Below are 18,981 nucleotides of genomic sequence, written 5' to 3'. Positions count from 1 at the left end.
CTTGTCTATATGCCAGCTTTGATTATTTGGTATTACTACTAATTTTCACTTCTTCGTACTATGAACATCACAATTATTTCATTTTTCCTTAAATAATGTACAGGAAGTTTTATCTAGCACTTATTGTATAGTTTTATTGTTGATATTCACCCCATATGTAACAAGTGTTAAATTAGTTTTATTGATATTAAAGAAATTTCTTGGTATTCCTAAACGGAAGATTTTATACACACAGAAGAAGAAGTATACTTAACAACAAAATTATTTTCATTTACCTGTGTATAATATGACGCAGGTTTTTTCAAAAGTGATGATTTTCTTAATATTGTTTAACATTTCACAGTGGTATCACACTTTAACTTTGTTTTAACCTGTTTATTTACTTTTGACCTTAATTATTTATCCCTTATAATTTTTATTTACTATGTATTTGCATTCGGGTATCACAAATCAAATTTATTCGTTCATGGTGTGTTAATTTACGTTTTTTGATTGAGTTAAGCCTTCCAATTGATATTTCATAGTGTGTCTTTCTATGTTGTGATGTTATACTATTGTTTCAGAAAAAGGAGAAGGTTGGTACCATTAAAACGTTTAATCCCGCTGCAAATGTTTGCACCTGTCCTAAGTCAGGAATCTGATGTACAGTAGTTGTCGTCTGTTTATGTAGTTCATACATGTACGTGTTTCTCGTTTCTCGTTTTTATATAGATTAGACCGTTGGTTTTCCCGTTTGAATGGTTTTACACTAGTAATTTTTGGGGCCCTTTATAGTTTCTTGTTCGGTGTGAGCCAATGCTCCGTGTTGAAGGCCGTACCTTGACCTATAATGGTTTACTTTTATAAATTGTTACTTGGATGGAGAGTTGTCTCATTGGCACTCATACCACATCTTCCTATATCTATGTAAATTGAATAGATCTATTGTTACGAATAACAATGGATTTTGACCACAGGGTGTGACGAGCGGGGTTTCTGGAAACCCCTGCTTCTACGTCTAGGTTAGTCTATGAAAAGGTATATACTATGAAATTTAGAGCGAGGGGCTTGCCCCGAGCTCTTAATTTCATAGTATATACCTTTTCATAGACTATCCAATTTAGCACATATTTACAACTCGAGTAATCTTTTAATTGGTCTATTGATAGTTTATTTTGGCTGACTACTTGTATCACAGGTGTTTGTAAAACGGAGCTCATTAACGAAGTTTTGTAAATCTACTCACAAGTATGATTGTAAAATATGTGATTTCAAAAGGCCCTTGACTCCAGATTGAAAAGATGGCAGCTGCTGGTGTAAGTATGTATATTGATATAAAGCGGTGTTTTACTATACATGTTCTTCTTACATGGTAAGATGACCAAATAAATTGACCAAAAGCAGGCAATAATTAACTTGCAGTGGAAGCTTTACATGTTTTGAAAACATTTTTTTAATTTTACAGTTAAACTTAAGCTATAATAAATTCGAAACATATAGATAGTTTGTCCCCATAGATATCTGCTAATATCTATGGGGACAAACTATCTATATGTTTCGAATTTATTATAGCTTAAGTTTAACTGTAAAATTAAAAAAATGTTTTCAAAACATGTAAAGCTTCCACTGCAAGTTAATTATTGCCTGCTTTTGGTCAATTTATTTGGTCATCTTACCATGTAAGAAGAACATGTATAGTAAAACACCGCTTTATATCAATATACATACTTACACCAGCAGCTGCCATCTTTTCATTCTGGAGTCAAGGGCCTTTTGAAATCACATATTTTACAATCATACTTGTGAGTAGATTTACAAAACTTCGTTAATGAGCTCCGTTTTACAAACACCTGTGATACAAGTAGTCAGCCAAAATAAACTATCAATAGACCAATTAAAAGTTTACTCGAGTTGTAAATATGTGCTAAATTGGATAGTATATGAAAAGGTATATACTATGAAATTAAGAGCTCGGGGCAAGCCCCTCGCTCTAAATTTCATAGTATATACCTTTTCATAGACTAACCTAGACGTAGAAGCAGGGGTTTCCAGAAACCCCGCTCGTCACACCCTGTGGTCAAAATCCATTGTTATTCGTAACAATAGATCTATGCAATTTACATAGATATAGGAAGATGTGGTATGAGTGCCAATGAGACAACTCTCCATCCAAGTAACAATTTATAAAAGTAAACCATTATAGGTCAAGGTACGGCCTTCAACACGGAGCATTGGCTCACACCGAACAAGAAACTATAAAGGGCCCCAAAAATTACTAGTGTAAAACCATTCAAACGGGAAAACCAACGGTCTAATCTATATAAAAACGAGAAACGAGAATCACGTATGAACTACATAAACAGACGACAACTACTGTACATCAGATTCCTGACTTAGGACAGGTGCAAAAATTTGCAGCGGGATTAAACGTTTTAATGGTACCAACCTTCTCCTTTTTCTGAAACAATAGTATAACATCACAACATAGAAAGACACACTATAAAATATCAATTGGAAGGCTTAACTCAATCAAAAAACGCAAATTAACACACAATGAACAAATAAATTTGATCTGTGATACCTGAATGCAAATACATAGTAAATAAAAATTATAAGGGATAAGGTCAAAAGTAAATAAACAGGTTAAAACAAAGTTAAAGTGTGATACCACTGTGAAATGTTAAACAATATTAAGAAAATCATCACTTTTGAAAAAACCTGCGTCATATTATACACAGGTAAATGAAAATAATTTTGTTGTTAAGTATACTTCTTCTTCTGTGTGTATAAAATCTTCCGTTTAGGAATACCAAGAAATTTCTTTAATATTAATAAAACTAATTTAACACTTGTTACATATGGGGTGAATATCAACAATAAAACTATACAATAAGTGCTAGATAAAACTTCCTGTACAGTATTTAAGGAAAAATTAAATAATTGTGATGTTCATAGTACGAAGAAGTGAAAATTAGTAGTAATACCAAATTATCAAAGCTGGTATATAGACAAGATCCATGTAAACATTAAATAACAAAAAAGCATTACAAATAGTATCAACAGGTCAAATTAAAAAGAAAGTACGATTTGAGAGTACTCGCAGTTACTGACAGCTAGTTAAAAGCCAAAACAATTAATAATAAAACATCATGCATCAGAGACTGAAATCAACTAAAACACATCCCAGGGATTTAGTATTTTAACGTCATGAACAGTCAAAGAAGACATGACTTGTGCAATGCCAAAACTAAATGTATCGACAGGTAGTAGGATAGTGAGGAGTGACTTCTTTATAGATAAAAATGAACGTGTGTGTGTCTCTATACATCCCGTTTGAAAAGAAAATACAAATTTAGTTATGTTTTAATTTGCTAATGACACAATCGATATTAGTGCCAAGTAAACTATATTCAGAGATCTAATTACAACATTGGTACGATAACCCTTACTAATAAGTTTGTTTAAAGGTTCGATGAGTTTACACGGATCACATAGTGATTTCCGCGCTTTAAGTACAATATTACCGTAAAATTTAGGATGTGAAATACCATTTTTAATAAGTTTTCTACAGGTACAGCCAAATTTACTAGTCAAATCTTTGTATCTATGAAAGAATTTAGTAAAAGTTTTAAGTAATTTATGGTAACGAAATCCCTGACTTAATAATTTACCAGTGATGCACTGATGCATTGATTACGTTCGTTAAAATCTATGACATCACTACATACACGGGCATACACTTTTTTTAGAAATAAAAACTATGAAGTATAACAACAGAACTGGGGTGTAAGTATTATAGATACAATAGATAAGCATTATTCTTTGAAAAGAAACCATGAGCACAGAGTATCTATTACTTAAACTATTGTGTTTATGTCTTCAAAATGTAAGCCTTTTCTTCATTAGAAGGTATTGTAAGTGAGTTTAAATAACCATATTATCATGTTCAACGATGCATTAAATAATCTAAGTTCACAATTAATTATTTAGAGAAATACAAATATAACATATCACGTCTGTATTCAAATTATCAGGCATATGAATATTATCCGTAATTTACTAAATAAGACATATTCGAACTTATTTCTAAGTATATATAATAAGTATGTTACCGAAATTTCTAGCAAGAAGCCCAATTATAGGCACATCACGATTTACTCTCATGGGGATTTGCGATTACACATTTGTAAGACAGATGCAATCATAACGAAAATGGACAAATTGAATGTATCATTATCGTTTCAAATATGTAAGAGTCAATAATTATCCAAAAATAAACGGGAAAACTAGCTATTATTACAAAAATATCAACAGTAGCATACAAAAAAAGAAAAACGGAAAAAACTAAAGAATAGGGACAACAAAGAGAATACAGGATTTCGAACCTAAACCGACAAGTTTCTACCTTTACATTGACTCTTCAACTCATTGATCTTAACCATGCTACACTCGTGGCTACCAACTTATACTATACGATTGGCTATTATGTATATATAAAGGTACAAGACGTGTGTGTCCTTTGTACCGATGTGTATCATATGTTTATTTAAATGTATAGAATAGAAATCGTAATTGAAACCTATTGGTAGCCGAGAGGTTTCGTCGATGTGTTCATATTAGTCACACATAACAGATTGCAAAGAGAGGTTCGATTCCCAGTGAAGGCATATAAAAATAACAAAAATAAAAGGTAAGTTTTTTAAATCGATTCCATTAGTAAACAGAAATCAGTAATAAAATTAGGTACAAAGGAAATAATTGAATATAATTTGGTGAGTCCATTTCAGCAACAGATTTAGGAAGCGTTGATTCTAGAAAAAGAATCCGCGGTAAATGAATAGGCTGAAGTCACGACAATGGTTTTAACCAATCTACTGAACTATTTGAGTGACATTAATATTATACGCAAGTATAGATTATCCCGTCCGTAACACAGGCGCTTAGGGAAAAGATCTCCCTTTTTCTAAAACTTCTTTTGTTTTTCTTGTTTTTTAATTTCTACTAAGTAAATATTTATATTCTTTAATATTTCAACCTATTTTCACTTATTTTAAAGTGTTCTTTCTCTTATCAAAAAAAGATATCACAAAACCAATAATATATATATGATGCCCCGCTATTCATATTTTCCACGTGGAAAATAAGAATAGAGGGGCATCATATATGGCTCACATTAAATAAATGAACATAGATTAAAATATTAAAGAATGCTAATTTAGAAATTTGGAAATGATTAAAACACACATAAAAAAAAGATTTAGAAAAGGAGGCCCATTCCACAAGCGCCTGTGATCTGTGATAAAATGACGAGGGTGATTTTTAACGACCTTGACTATCCATGAGGGTCTTGCACGGTCGGTGACACTTCGAATTAAACTCGCTAAAATATATTATGATTGTTACTGATTGTCTCTAAGTTGTTTTAATTAATTAAAACCGTTGTTACATGTTTGTGTTTTTGTTTTATAATGTTCTACCATTATTAGATAAAAAATATTGTTTATCTTTATAATAATACTATTACGATTTCTAATTTGTAAACTTATACTTATTTACTACTGTTGAAATTTGATGCTTTCTTGAGCATTTAAAATGTCTCAAATCCTATTTTTCTTTACGCTAACACTTAGAACAGCAATTATGACATCCTAGCAAAGATAGTCCTAAGATTGCTTCGATGTGCATCATGTGCTGAGACATGTTGTAAGTCGGTCCTAACACCGTCCTAATTTATTCCTAAGTTAGGTCTTAGGACCGATCCTAGAACAGCTTCGATTAACAGACCCCTGATATACAAAAAAGGGTTATAGAAAGAAATATTAATGCATACTTATCGTCCATCGAAGAATTTAAAGATGCAAATAAAACACACTAAATAGCTAGCAAAAGAATGGCCACTGCCTATAAACAACGAACGGTACAGTAGTGAAATTGAGATATCAGTCTTTAAACATCAATAACTGATGTCTGTTATTCGTTGTATATTATATTATATTAACTAAACAGATGTATGAATTAATGGTAAACACCGAGAAACTAAGACTAAACACATGGGACCTTTTTTTCGAAGTCCTCTTAGGACTAGGACATGTCCTAACAACATCTATTTAGCAGACATGGGGTCAATTACTTTTGAAAGTAATTAATTACATTCAATTACAATTACAAAATCTTCAATTAAATTACACATTACATTTGACTTTTTTTGACAATGTAATTAATTACTTTCCAATTACTTGGCAAATGTAATTAATTACTTCAATTACTTTTGAAAGGAAAATTTAGAACATGCATTTATTCTATCATATGTACATAATTATCATACATTGCTTTATAGTTATAACAAATGAGATCTACAGTGACTATTTTCAAATTCAGCCAGTATCAAGGAAAAAGGGAAAGTTAAATATCTGGTGTGTTAAGGTAATAAAGAAAAAACAAACATAAATCTGAAGTGCACATAATACTTTGTCTATCAGGAATGGTTAGGACTAGATGTCTGGTTTAATTCAATGCTCAAAATGATAAAAAGCTTTATTCAATATTTGGAAAATATTAAATTTTGTTTAATTACCTATTGAAATTTATGTTTTAATGTATTTCATTGAAAATGATACAAGAAGAGAGCCCTATAGATAAAATTTTATTTTTTTTTTATTTTGATCACAACTTATTAAAAATTATTTTTCCTAAAGAAATGATTTAGAAAGTCTGACTTTTTTTTAAATATAATGTAGTTTTAATCACAATTAATTAATTTAAAAAAAATCATGTACCTAGGGGTATATTTATCTCTCTCTAATTGGCTTAACACCTGTTTAACATGCAAACATAACTGTTGTAAAAACAGTCATTATATGATAAAACAAATAGCCAGAGGCTATAATTATTGATTGACTTATGACCTTTCAAATTGATTATGTTAAATCAATGTCTAACAATATCCATCTGAATATACATGTAGGTAACAAGCTAATTAAGGTATAAGACAGTGACTTACTAATGGTTTCTTTTAAACACAAATTATGGCATGTTTCTACAATATTTTTTTTTTTTTTAATTTTTTGTTCATTCATTACAAAATAAAGAATCTTCCATGGTTGTGTAATTACAGAAGGTATACTGTGTAGGCTTTGATTTGTCAGCTAACTACATTTGCTAAGGTCATGGCTTTTCATAAATTTTTGAGAAAAACACAAGATTCAATCTTTCTGATCCCAAATTTCAAATGTAATTGAGTTGTAATTGAAAAGTAATTGTCAATTACAGACAATTTTGGCTTTGTAATTCATTACTTCCAATTACTTGTAATTGAAAAAATGATCAATTACACATTACATTCAATTACTTGAGAAATTGTAATTAATTACAGCCAATTACAATTACATATTTCAATTACCCCATGTCTGCTATTTAGGTGTCTTAAGATGGTCTTAGGATGGTCCCATAGGATATTTTTTATGACGGTTAATTTGTAATCAAATAAGACCGCCATCTATATATGTTTACTTAGGGAGCAGTATTAATAAATTGTGCAGCAATATACTGCTTAGGGACTGTAATAATCCATCGAACTATTTGGATGACATTGGTAGTATACGCAGGTATATATTATTCCGTCCGTAACACAGGCGCTCAGATAATGAATATTAATAATGTTCAATTATTGTCAAGAATCATGTCAAAGGGCTGTTTAATAAGCATTATATTCAGCAGTTTGTCTTTGAAGGGAATTATTTTGACTCTGTTTTTATCAACCTCCCTTTGATACACAGCAAAGATGTTACATCAAGTATTATTTCTCTGAGGGCACAGTCAGAAGTGAGGGAAATCTGTACGGTTGACAATCTTAGATATGCACCGTTTCGAATGGGCCACATGTGCTTAATAATACCAAAGGGCCCTGCGAACCATTAGAAATACATGTTAAAAGAGCTCTTGTAAAAGTCGGCTTACTGTAGCAACAAATAATTTGTCAAAACACTTACGTCAGAGAATTATTTTGTGACTTAAAATGCCTCATATGTTCAACAAACGAAGACTCTTTCTTTAAAATATTGGTGGCCATGAAAAGGGCCGTTTGTGAAAGCTATCCTCGGCACCAGACCGATTTCAAATACTTATTTCTTCGTAACTCCAGTCTATATAAATCAGTGACGTCATTTTGATTGGATATAACTCGTGTAAAGGTTTTTTTGAACGATGAATAAAAGGATAATTCATCGCATTATTGTTTAGGGTAATTTGACATTCCGTGCATTAAAATTATAATTTCCGTTTTGTTTACATATGTCAGTGACGTTATTTTGATTGGAGATAAATCGGTTCAAATTCGAGAGGCTCTAAGGGTTATTTACCGTTGATTAAAAGGGTAATTCATCGCACATTATTAATTTAAAGGGTAATCCCTTATTCCTTGCATTAAAATTATAATTAATCCAAATCGTTCATATTCATCCTGTACGAGTCTTCCGGCTACATTCGTGATTATCCTCGGTCATCTTTTGGTAGTTATTCTAAGTCATTGGTTAATACAGGTGTCAGAAAACGCGTTGTTTCATATCATTCTTGTATTTTGTCCTCGTACAGTCGTATTGGGTCCCGTTCAGCTGTATTGGCTTTCGGCTTCGCCTCGAGTCAATACAGTTCACCCAATACGACTGTACTTTAATATAAAACAGGATTAATATGAAAACAACCATTTGATAACAGTATAATATTAGATGTGGCTTATGATAAAACGTTTTTTGGTAAATATCTGATCTAAAAGTAACTGAACGTCAAAACTACAAACACCCGAGGAATAAAATATTTCGGGAAAATGTTTGCATTCTGTGAACTATCGTCCATAGGGTCATTTTACCAATATTTGATTTTAAATAGAAAATACACACTGAGGTATGATAAATTGTTTTATCTTATTAATTTATCTTGTTTGGGACGGTATGAGGTTGTGTTTAATAAACAAAATGATGTCACTTAGCCACTATATAATAATCATTTATTAACTTTAGAAACATTGCAACGTCTGTATGATTCATCTTAAGGAAGCAATCGTCTTTTTAAACTAGTACTCCAATAAAACTCTACCTGTTACTAAATCAAAAATGTATTCTTACCAGGTTTAACATAATCTGGTTTCCCTGAACATGATTCCTTGTATTTGTTCTGTATAAGATCATAAAGGCATGAGTAGTTTTCCGGCGATGCATTGCACATGGCTTTAGCCCGAAGTTTCCATTGGCTTGAAGAAGGGCAGTTGTCTAGGTCATATGCAAATACATCATACTTGATGTTAACCAACCAGCAAAGTGTCAAAATCTGAAAAAAAATACGTATGGCATAATTCATAATCAATTAAATGGAATTCGTTGTCTTCAAAATGCATATATCAACACGAACTTCGTGATCCAAAATGACTGAAATATTCTTATTGTAATGTATGGAAAAATGTAAATGTAGAATAAAGGACTTTTTGTTTTGATACTAACTTCATCACTGTAAAATATAAGGTAAACCGAAGAGCGACCCTGATATTTTACAGTGATAAAGCCAGTATCAAAAACAAAAAGTCCTTTATTCTTTTTATCGGTAATTATGAAAAAATTTTAAAAAAATAATGTAATAACAGAAAAAATAACATAATATATACTTTTTAAGATATCTTATATACTTTATAAGATATCTTATATACTTAATCTCATATACTTTTTAACATATCTTATATCTTTTTAATGATATTTTTCAACAAATAATTTATGAGATATCTTGTTCAGATTTATAAGATATCTTATACAGGTGCATAAAATGCAGCGGGTTTAAACGTTTTAAAAGGCGATAACCTTCACACTAACCTGAGACAGTAGTGTAACATAATTAACAACATAAAAAGGCACACTATAAGATATCAATTGAAATGGCTTAACTCGATCAAAAAGACATTTGAACAAAAACAAGTAAACATACACTGAACGAATAAGTTTGATATATGATACAATATAAATACAATATTAAAACGTAGGTGCCTATATAACATTTACGTTACAGGTAGTAATAAAAAAGATGTAGGAAGGGTGTCAATAAGACAACTCTTATCTGGGACAAAATGGCGTTAAATAAAACAACGTACACAGGTAAATTTAAATATAATAATTTTGTTGTTAGGAGTACGAAAGTAAACATTTTTTACAAAATTAGTACAGTTGTTGTTCAGAGTAGAGTACAGAAGTGAAAATTTATCGTCATACTAAATACTTATCAAAGGTGGTACATATAAAAAATAGTGAGACGAGATATAACACAAAATAAGTAAACATTGAATTACGGAAATGCATTACAGATTGTGTCAAAAGGGCAACTTAACACGAAAGTACGATTTGAGAGTACTCGTGTTACTGAAAGCAAGTTAAAAGCCAAAAACAATTAACAATAAAAAATCATGCATCAGAGACTAAAATCAAATAAAAAACATCCCAGGGATTTAGTGTTTTAACGCCAGGGACAGTCAAAGAAGACATGACTTGTGCAATACCAAAATAAAAGTATCGACAGGCAGTAGGATCGTTAGGATATAACCTTATAATAAATATGTATCATGTTATATATAGGTAAAGCAATCTCTAAATACAAAATTAACGTGGATGTGTATTTTTACATTCCAAAAACCATTCGAAAAGAAAACAAATTTAGTTATGTTTTAATTTGTTGATGACAAAATCGATGTTAGTGTCAATGTAAACAATATTCAAAGATCTTATTACAACATTAAAAAGATAACCGCGCTTTTAGTACAATATTACCGTAAAATTAAGGATGTGAAATACCGTTTTAATAAGTTTTCTACAGGTACAGCCAAATTTACTAATCAATTCTTGAATCTATGAAAGATTTTAGTAAATGTTTTAAGTATTTTATAAAATCCCTGACTTAATAATCTACCAGCGATGCAGTGATTACGTTCGTTAATATCTACGACATAACTACACACACGGGCATAACGAACGAGTTGGGATATATAAACATCGTATGATGGAGCCAATGGAACATCGCCGTCTAAAAAAGGAAAATTAACAAAAGGGAATGAAAAATCGTCTCTTTTGTCGTAAACTTAAGTATGGGGTTTCCATTTAGAAATTGAAATGTCTAAATCTAGAAAGATACAACTACTGCTGTTTATGTTAGAATTGTTTAAAGTAAGTTCCTTTGGGTAAATTTCGGTAGTATATTTAGAGAACTCTGGATTATTTAACGAAAAAATATCAATAAGATAACGGAAGGTATTGTTGAATGTGTCAACCAAATGTTACAATGACGTGTCTTTACTGAGTTTAGCCATAAACTGTGATTCATAGCAACACAGGAATAAATCTGCTATCAAAGGGGCGCAATTATGTGCCCATAGGAATACCTACTACCTGTCGATACACATTATCGCCGAGACGTACATATATGTTGTCCAGGAGAAAATTTACAGCTTCAATCATATCTTCACATTTCCATTAAGTGTATCTAGCATACTCTCCTTTTTCGTTACAGAAAAAGACTTTCCTAAGTCAGGAATCTGATGTTCAGTAGTTGTCGTTTGTTGGTGTGGTTCATAAGTGTTTCTCGTTTCTCGTTTTTATATAGATTAGACCGTTGGTTTTCCCGTTTGAATGGTTTTACACTAGTAATTTTTTGGGGCCCTTAATAGCTTGCTGTTCGGCGTGAGCAAAGGCTCCGTGTTGAAGGCCGTACTTTGACCTATAATGGTTTAATTTTATAAATTGTGACATGGATAGAGAGTTGTCTCATTGGCACTCATACCTCATCTTCTTGTATCTATTTAAACGAGTTACAGCAAATAAATTTGCAATTAGATTTTTCAAAAGACCATTTAATTAAATATGAAAACTTTTTCTTGATACGATTGTGTGGAAGTGTAGTGTAGAGAGTCGAAAAATCATAACTGTCAACAGAATTCAAAGGACCATCAAAAGCACGTATTTTATCTAAAACCTCTAAGGAATTTTTAACACTACAAAAATAAATAATACCATTATTTTCATAAACTTTATTACAAATGTTGATACTGTAAATTCAGAAATTATTGCGTGCATTTATTATTGCGATTTTGTCATTTTAGACTAAAATGCGATTTTAATTTTTGCGATTTTGAGAAAAATCCTGTTTAATTCATATAAAAAATTTCAAAATGCGAGTTTAAATTATTGCGATTATAACCCTGTCGCATTTTTCGCAATAATAAAAACATCGCAATAATTTCTGAATTTACAGTAATAAGTTCTTTGATAGTAGTAAGGGAGGTAGTTAGAAGCACTGACAGATTAGTAGTAGAACACTTACAAGATGCGGAGATGAAACTAAATTTAAATGGTTGTTTGTGTAATTTAGGTAACCAGTACATAGTCGGGACTTTCAAATGTTCGGAAGAGGCTTTTAGCTGGGTAGTGGCAGTGATATGCTTGTTTACAATTTGCCTCTCTGTGGGGCGTAAGGACCTGAATGTAAAAGAATTGATAATTTCGTTTTGGAGAACTTCCGTGTAGTATATGCGTCACACCACCACTACATTATTGGCTGCTTTATCTGCCGGTACGAACACAAACCGCTTTGCGAGTACTTGGTGTTTATTTATTATTCTAGAAATGGGTATATCATGAACCCTATTATTAATTTCAGAATTGTTTTCAAAATGAGATATACGAATATCAACAGTATTCATAATTTTATTCAAATAACTGTCTAGAGATTTGTTATCAGATTTTTCACGTTTACACCAATTTTTACAGTAGGCAGACAGAGCGTCTTTACTGACGTGACGACACTGTTTCCAATCCATAATAGATGGAGGACGATATTTAGGTCCGATCTTAAGAAAAGTTTTGACCTCACAGTCTTCAACGATGTTGGGGTCTCCTGTAATGACATGACCATAGGGAACATATCTAAAACTAGATGCTTCACAGTCGCAAGTGGAAGGAGCATTATTTTCTATATCACGATGGGTAAGGTTGTCCTGCGAGAGAATGTTCTGTGCTGGTGATTCGGTCCTGACTGGTGCTGGTGGGTCCTGATTCTGTGCTGGTTGGTTTGTTTACATTGTACCAGAACGGCCATTAAACAACCGTTCTGTTGCTTAATTTTTCTCTGATACTTCCTAAGTACCATGCGAGGAATATTACAACGATTTTTTATTGAAAAAGTCGTGCAAATTCGCCAAACGAAATTGTCCTGACGATGTGCTGGTGATTAGAAAAACGGTCCTGGTTCTGTGCACCTATGTCCTGGTTCTGTGCCTTTATATTTTAGTAAAAAGTGGCAATTATTCAAGATCATTGATGTAGAAAATTTGTATAATTGATAGAAAATATACCTAGCATATATTTGGTTGATATTTCATATGAGCCAAGTTGAGTCTTTTTTTTTTATTTAATTTTTGAGAGGGGGTGCAAGATCATTCTGTTGAGGTGTTTTGGCATTTTTAAACTTTTGTTAACTGTTATTTTGAAGATATATGAGCTGTTAACTGTTGTTGACTAATTAGCTGTTATCTTTTTTCTTAAAATTGACATTGTTATGAACTGTTATTATGAAAAAAAAAATACCCCTGTTTACTGTTTTTTGATTTTTTAATTCACTGTTTTCTCATTTAAGATGATTTAAAATGCTGTTATCGGTTATCAATATTTTAAATTTACTGTATTCTGATTTGAGCAAAATAAAAAAAGATATTGACCTGTTAATTGAACCCCTCTTGCCCCCTTTTGAGATGAGAAATTATGCATACGATTTGCGGGATGACGATCCTTTTGCATGACCATCAAAATACGGTGTAAAATATCCAATACCTATATAAAAAATATTATCTGGTATGTTTGCCAATGGACAAATTTCCATCAGAAACCAAATGAACTAGGTGTTTACAACAATACGTCACCGTACGACCTTCAACAATGACCCGAAAAAAGCAAAATGTAAAAGGTTTTGCATAAAAATGGAGAGCATAAATATAGAATAAAGGACTTTTTTCTAATAAAATTGAGAATAGAAATGTGGAATGTGTCAGAGACAACAACCCGACCAAAGAGCAAAAAACAGCCGACGGACACCAATGGGTCTTCAACACAGCGAGAAAATCCCAAACCCGGAGGCGGGCTTCAGCTGGTCCCTAAATAAAATGTGTACCACTTCAATGAAAATGGACGTCACACTAAACTCCATAGCATATAAATGAACTAAAATAAAAAAACATACAAGACTAACAAAGGCAAGAGGCTCCTGACTTGGGACAGGCGCAAAAATGCGGCGAGGTTAGACATGCTTTGTGGGATCTCAACCCTCCCCCTATACCTATAGCCAATGTAGAATTAACAAACACACAGCAATACGCACAGTAAAACTCAGTTCAAAAGAAGTCCGAGTCCGTATCAGAATAGGTAACTAAAGAAACTAAGCAAAATGACAATGATACATAAATTAACAAGGGACTACTAACAGTTACTCCCATGCCAGCTCCAGACCTCAATCAAACTAATTGAAAGATTATGTCTTCATCATATGAAAATCAAGCACAACCTAAGTTGATCACGGCAAACTATCAGGTGAGTCTGAACATTTCTTAGATGAGTTTAGATAATACATTCAGTGTAGCCTAAGCATCCTGGATATTGTTTCTCTGACAAATTTGTACGATACTGTAGATACTTTTCTTTTTATTCAACCAAATGAATCTCAGCCTTGTTTATGCGCGTAAGAATCATGTGTCCTCAGCAGCTAAAATCAGAATTCTTTGTAACATTTTAGTGTTTACTAAAAGGATGACAAAAATATTGCGGGTTTTTTTTTTTTTTTTGGAGTAAGGAAGAGGGAGGTCACGGTGAAAGTTATTAAGCTTGGAATAGTTTTGAAATTCTAAAATTGTTGATAAAAAATAATTTGATGCAGATGATCAAGAACGATTTCATTACTGCAGTTGATAATTGATAATTTTACCATAAAAAATTTTCCGTAAGATTTAAAAGTTGTACTTTAACAGAAAATGTATCTATTAGCTATTAAGCATCATTTGCTGTACCTTTAAGCCTCTGGTCAATATAAAATTATTGTCTGATCGGTTGTCAGGGGGAATTTTCGAAAGTTCAATAAAACATTAAAAAAAATATTTAAATATTTCATGGAAGGGCAGACTAGAATTTGTCAGAAAATGAAGACTAGATAACCTAGATAACACACACAAAATAAGATTTTTTTAAGTTATGCATTTTAAAGATCCAAAAGTAAAGTCTGTTGTCAAGGATTTTTGATAAAGAATGAAGGGGGAGTAAGTGAACGATGTGTCCTAATTTTCTATTTTTAAATATATTTCCTGAATAAAAATAAAATATGCCTAAATTTTAATTGAAAATGAGTGAAAAATGAGTGAACGAAAAAAAAAAAAACACCAGACTAAGAAAATAAACTTTAAGTTAAATATTTGTAATAGCACGAAGCTTTTATTTTTTGTGTTTCAAACACACCTTCTCTGTAGTAATGACTCGTTACAAAGGTATTTCACTTCATCCATTTATTTCATTTTGTGATAAGTACTGTGAATTCTCAGTATTATTATATTAACATGTAGCCTTAATATAAAAAAAACGAATCTAAAGCCAGATGTATCAAACATATTATTTTTATTTTATACGTTTTCAGGAAAAAACAATCAACTCAAACACGCCTTGAACGTAAAATGTGTACTCGACTGTCTCTTAACGATAAGATAATTGCTCATTTTTAGACCCCCCAAAAAAAAATACTGTTGCCGGGGGCAGAGATGCAAATTTATGCTTATTTTATCTTTTCGTGCATGTTATTTTTTCAGTTGAATTTATGCTTATGCGTCTTAAAAACCCAAAAGTATTTGCACCTACTGAAATCGGTTGTTTTGTTAAATGTGCAAAAATTACAATATCTCGTAGCTTCATACTACCAATTGAGTATAAACAAGTATATAAGATGCAAAAAATCTTTAATTATACACCTACGTTTAACTTTTAAAAGCCATAAAAACAGTTTTAAACAATCAAAATATACAAACTTTACAAAACTTGGTTTAATTTCAACTGGTTATCAACCCGTTTCGCTCTAAGCTCACCTGTATCAAGGGGCCGTGTGAGCTATTGACTTGGCGTCCGTAATTAAAAAAATCTTCTCTGATATTGCTTGACCAAATGTTACCAAATGAATTTTCCTGAGTGAATCTAGGAAAAACAATATTCATCAACAAACATGACCACTGTTTGTTAAAATATATTCGAGTTTATATCGCAAAAGTTCAAGCAGTTAGCATGGTTAGAGCAAAACTTACCGAGTAAAAATATTCAACAGGCCAATGTCTATCTACCTTGCACTTTTCAGAAAATACGGATCAGATGCCGAAACTTGGTCCAGCGACATTTATCAGCAATACAAGATTTTGAACCACACAGTTTCCATTCAATACAAATATTCTTGTTGCAATGAATCATTTCAAATGCAAAAATACCAGTTGCAGCCTTTAGTTTGTTTATTTATATATGTGTATAGATTATCGGGTTTTCTACACATTGATATCGTAAAATATCAACCGCGAGCCACAATGTGAACCTTTTTGGCGAGTGAGCGCAGCGAACGAGAGAAAAAGCTTCACATTGTGTCGAGCGGCAGATATTTTACGATATCTATACGAAGAAACCCCGATTATCTGTTTATCGTTCTATAACTGGTCTTTTCTCCCTCCTTAAGACAGTTTTACACTTGACGAAAGCAAGCTTGATAACGTCTTATCTCACATTGTGACGTCGCTGATAACTTCTCCTCAGACATTGTGACGTCGCTGATAATGCCTGCTCTCGTCTCAAAGCCGTGATACGAGAATTACGGAGCGACTGAGCAGTGTGATATAGGCGTAGGGAAGGACGATAAATATGAATATATGAAGGGAAGCAGGGTCACCAGGGTGTGAAATCCATGTCATCTGAAATAAATACTATGCATAGATCTAGAAATCGACAGATAATGATGACATTTAAAAAAAATACTCTCTTGTATTCGAAGTTTTTGCAGTTTTGTTTTGTCCAAATAAATTGACACACAAAATGAATATAGTATTGTGGAATTTTTTAACTTAAAATGTTCGATACATTGGTAACACCGGTTACTAGGATAATAATCCTGTCACGTAGGAATTGGGTAAAAAGATGGAAATGTGAAAGTTTACGGGCTGTAGGTGCAACATGATACCGACAGCTCACATGGCTCGTCAGGGTGGGAGCTTAAAAAGTGGATCAAAGTCCATGAAAATTTGATTTAAAACCTTTATTCATTCCAACAAATTATTGAGATTTTGTTGAGGATTTTACCATTTACGGCAACAAGAAAACTTTCAGAATTTAATGCAAAGAAGGTTTAAAGTCTTTCGCCAAAAATACTATCAATTTCTTCTTATCATATGTAAACCTCCATGCAATCTCCATCCCTTTATGATCAATAAATTGAACTGTAAAATACTACTTAGTATCTTCCGCATGCCTTTTTAATGTCTGATGTATACATATTTATGACAATAACTGTTGTGAGCACAAGATTCACTGCACAGTTTTAAAGTTTTGCTAAAACAAAAATTAAAATGTAAACTTAAGTTTTGCGAAATTTGTTTGATGTGTACCGATTGAGATTTTAATCTAAGAGAACATGGTTTATCTATTAGTTGAACTAGCTTTCAGTAGCTGCGAGTACTCGTGGTTCAATAATTTGTGTCTTTATGTTATTATTTTGTGTGCTAAGTGTTGTGTTGTTACACCACTGTACCAATGAAGGAGGAAAGGAGGAGGGGTTGGGTGGGGTGTGGAGCGCAAACAAACATGTTAAGCCCTGTAGAATGCCCAAAACCAGTGGTTGTCGATGCTTGCTATCTGTCATGTTTGTTTTTTGTTCAGAGTTGTATTTTTAATCAGGCCGAAGGTCTTTATTTTTTTATCGTTTACCGTGATTTTTATAGCTAGTATTCGTTATGGTTTTTGCTCGTTGTTGAAGGTCATACTTTGACTTGCAATTGTTCACATCTTGTTCCATTCTAGTAAGTTTTTATCAGTCATGTATGAAAAGCAAGTCTAGGTCGTTTTTTTTATCCAGTCGAAATGTATTGGAGACAGTGTATATATTAAGGAAGAAATTAGAGGCACCAGTAGTAAGATCATCTAACCTCGAATATTTAACTGAAATAAACCAGTCAAACGTTTATTGTCGTTATAATATACATGTCGCTTAACCTTAAGCACCTTTTAAAACTGTTTTAGTTAGCATATTATGTAGAGAATCATCAATTTAAGGGCATTTAATATCTTAAATAAAACTATTCTAATTAGATATATTTTCATCTGATATTGGACGGAAGATGTTGCCCTTTTATGTAATATAAGTTACGATTATTTGAAAACGCTTATTAAACAGCCAAATGGATGCACAAAAGTAAAAATAGGAGTCACAAATCCGATTGAATACAATTATCTGCCCATTTTTATTGATTCTGTAACGTTTGTTTCAAATATAACCAACTGTTTACCCAAAATCACCAGCACCGTATCAGGACCCACCAGCACAATGACAGGACCCACCAGCACAGAATCAGGACATGTCTAAACTTAGAAAATGCACAATTTTAATAAATTGCACAGGTTTTTCACAAAATATTTTTGTCGTGTGGATTTGGGTATAGGAAGCGGATTCCAGGAGCATTTTTGTTTTATTTTTTCAGTTCTAGATTTTCTAAAAATGAGCACTTTTGTGTTACGCTTACTGAAACAGCTTAGAGGGTCATATTTGTAATTGTTTGCCTATGAACCCATAAGAAACAAAATTTAAACATCTCAACTGTTTCCTTCCATTTTTTATGCGAGAAAACGTCAAAATTCGTTATTTTCGTCTTTGTTTACATATTTTAATGATCACCAGCACCAGTCAGGACCGAATCACCAGCACAGA

The 18,981-nt window shown here is 32.1% G+C and overlaps 1 protein-coding gene across 1 annotated transcript in view; it reads right to left on the bottom strand.

Moving 5' to 3' along the window:
- The window catches only part of LOC127707341 (uncharacterized), a 104,335-nt gene that overhangs the window by 38,217 nt on the left and 47,137 nt on the right, over nucleotides 1–18,981 (bottom strand). The window contains exon 2 of the mRNA XM_052211855.1: nucleotides 9,099–9,300. Within this exon, the coding sequence (XP_052067815.1) occupies nucleotides 9,099–9,300 (202 nt within the window). The remainder of the gene's footprint in view (nucleotides 1–9,098; nucleotides 9,301–18,981) is intronic.

Source organism: Mytilus californianus, unplaced genomic scaffold, assembly GCF_021869535.1.
Source record: "Mytilus californianus isolate M0D057914Y unplaced genomic scaffold, xbMytCali1.0.p SCAF_65, whole genome shotgun sequence".
Lineage (NCBI taxonomy): Eukaryota > Metazoa > Mollusca > Bivalvia > Mytilida > Mytilidae > Mytilus > Mytilus californianus.
Note: the sequence above shows the minus strand (reverse complement) of the source record. Positions and strands in the feature narration are given on the sequence as shown.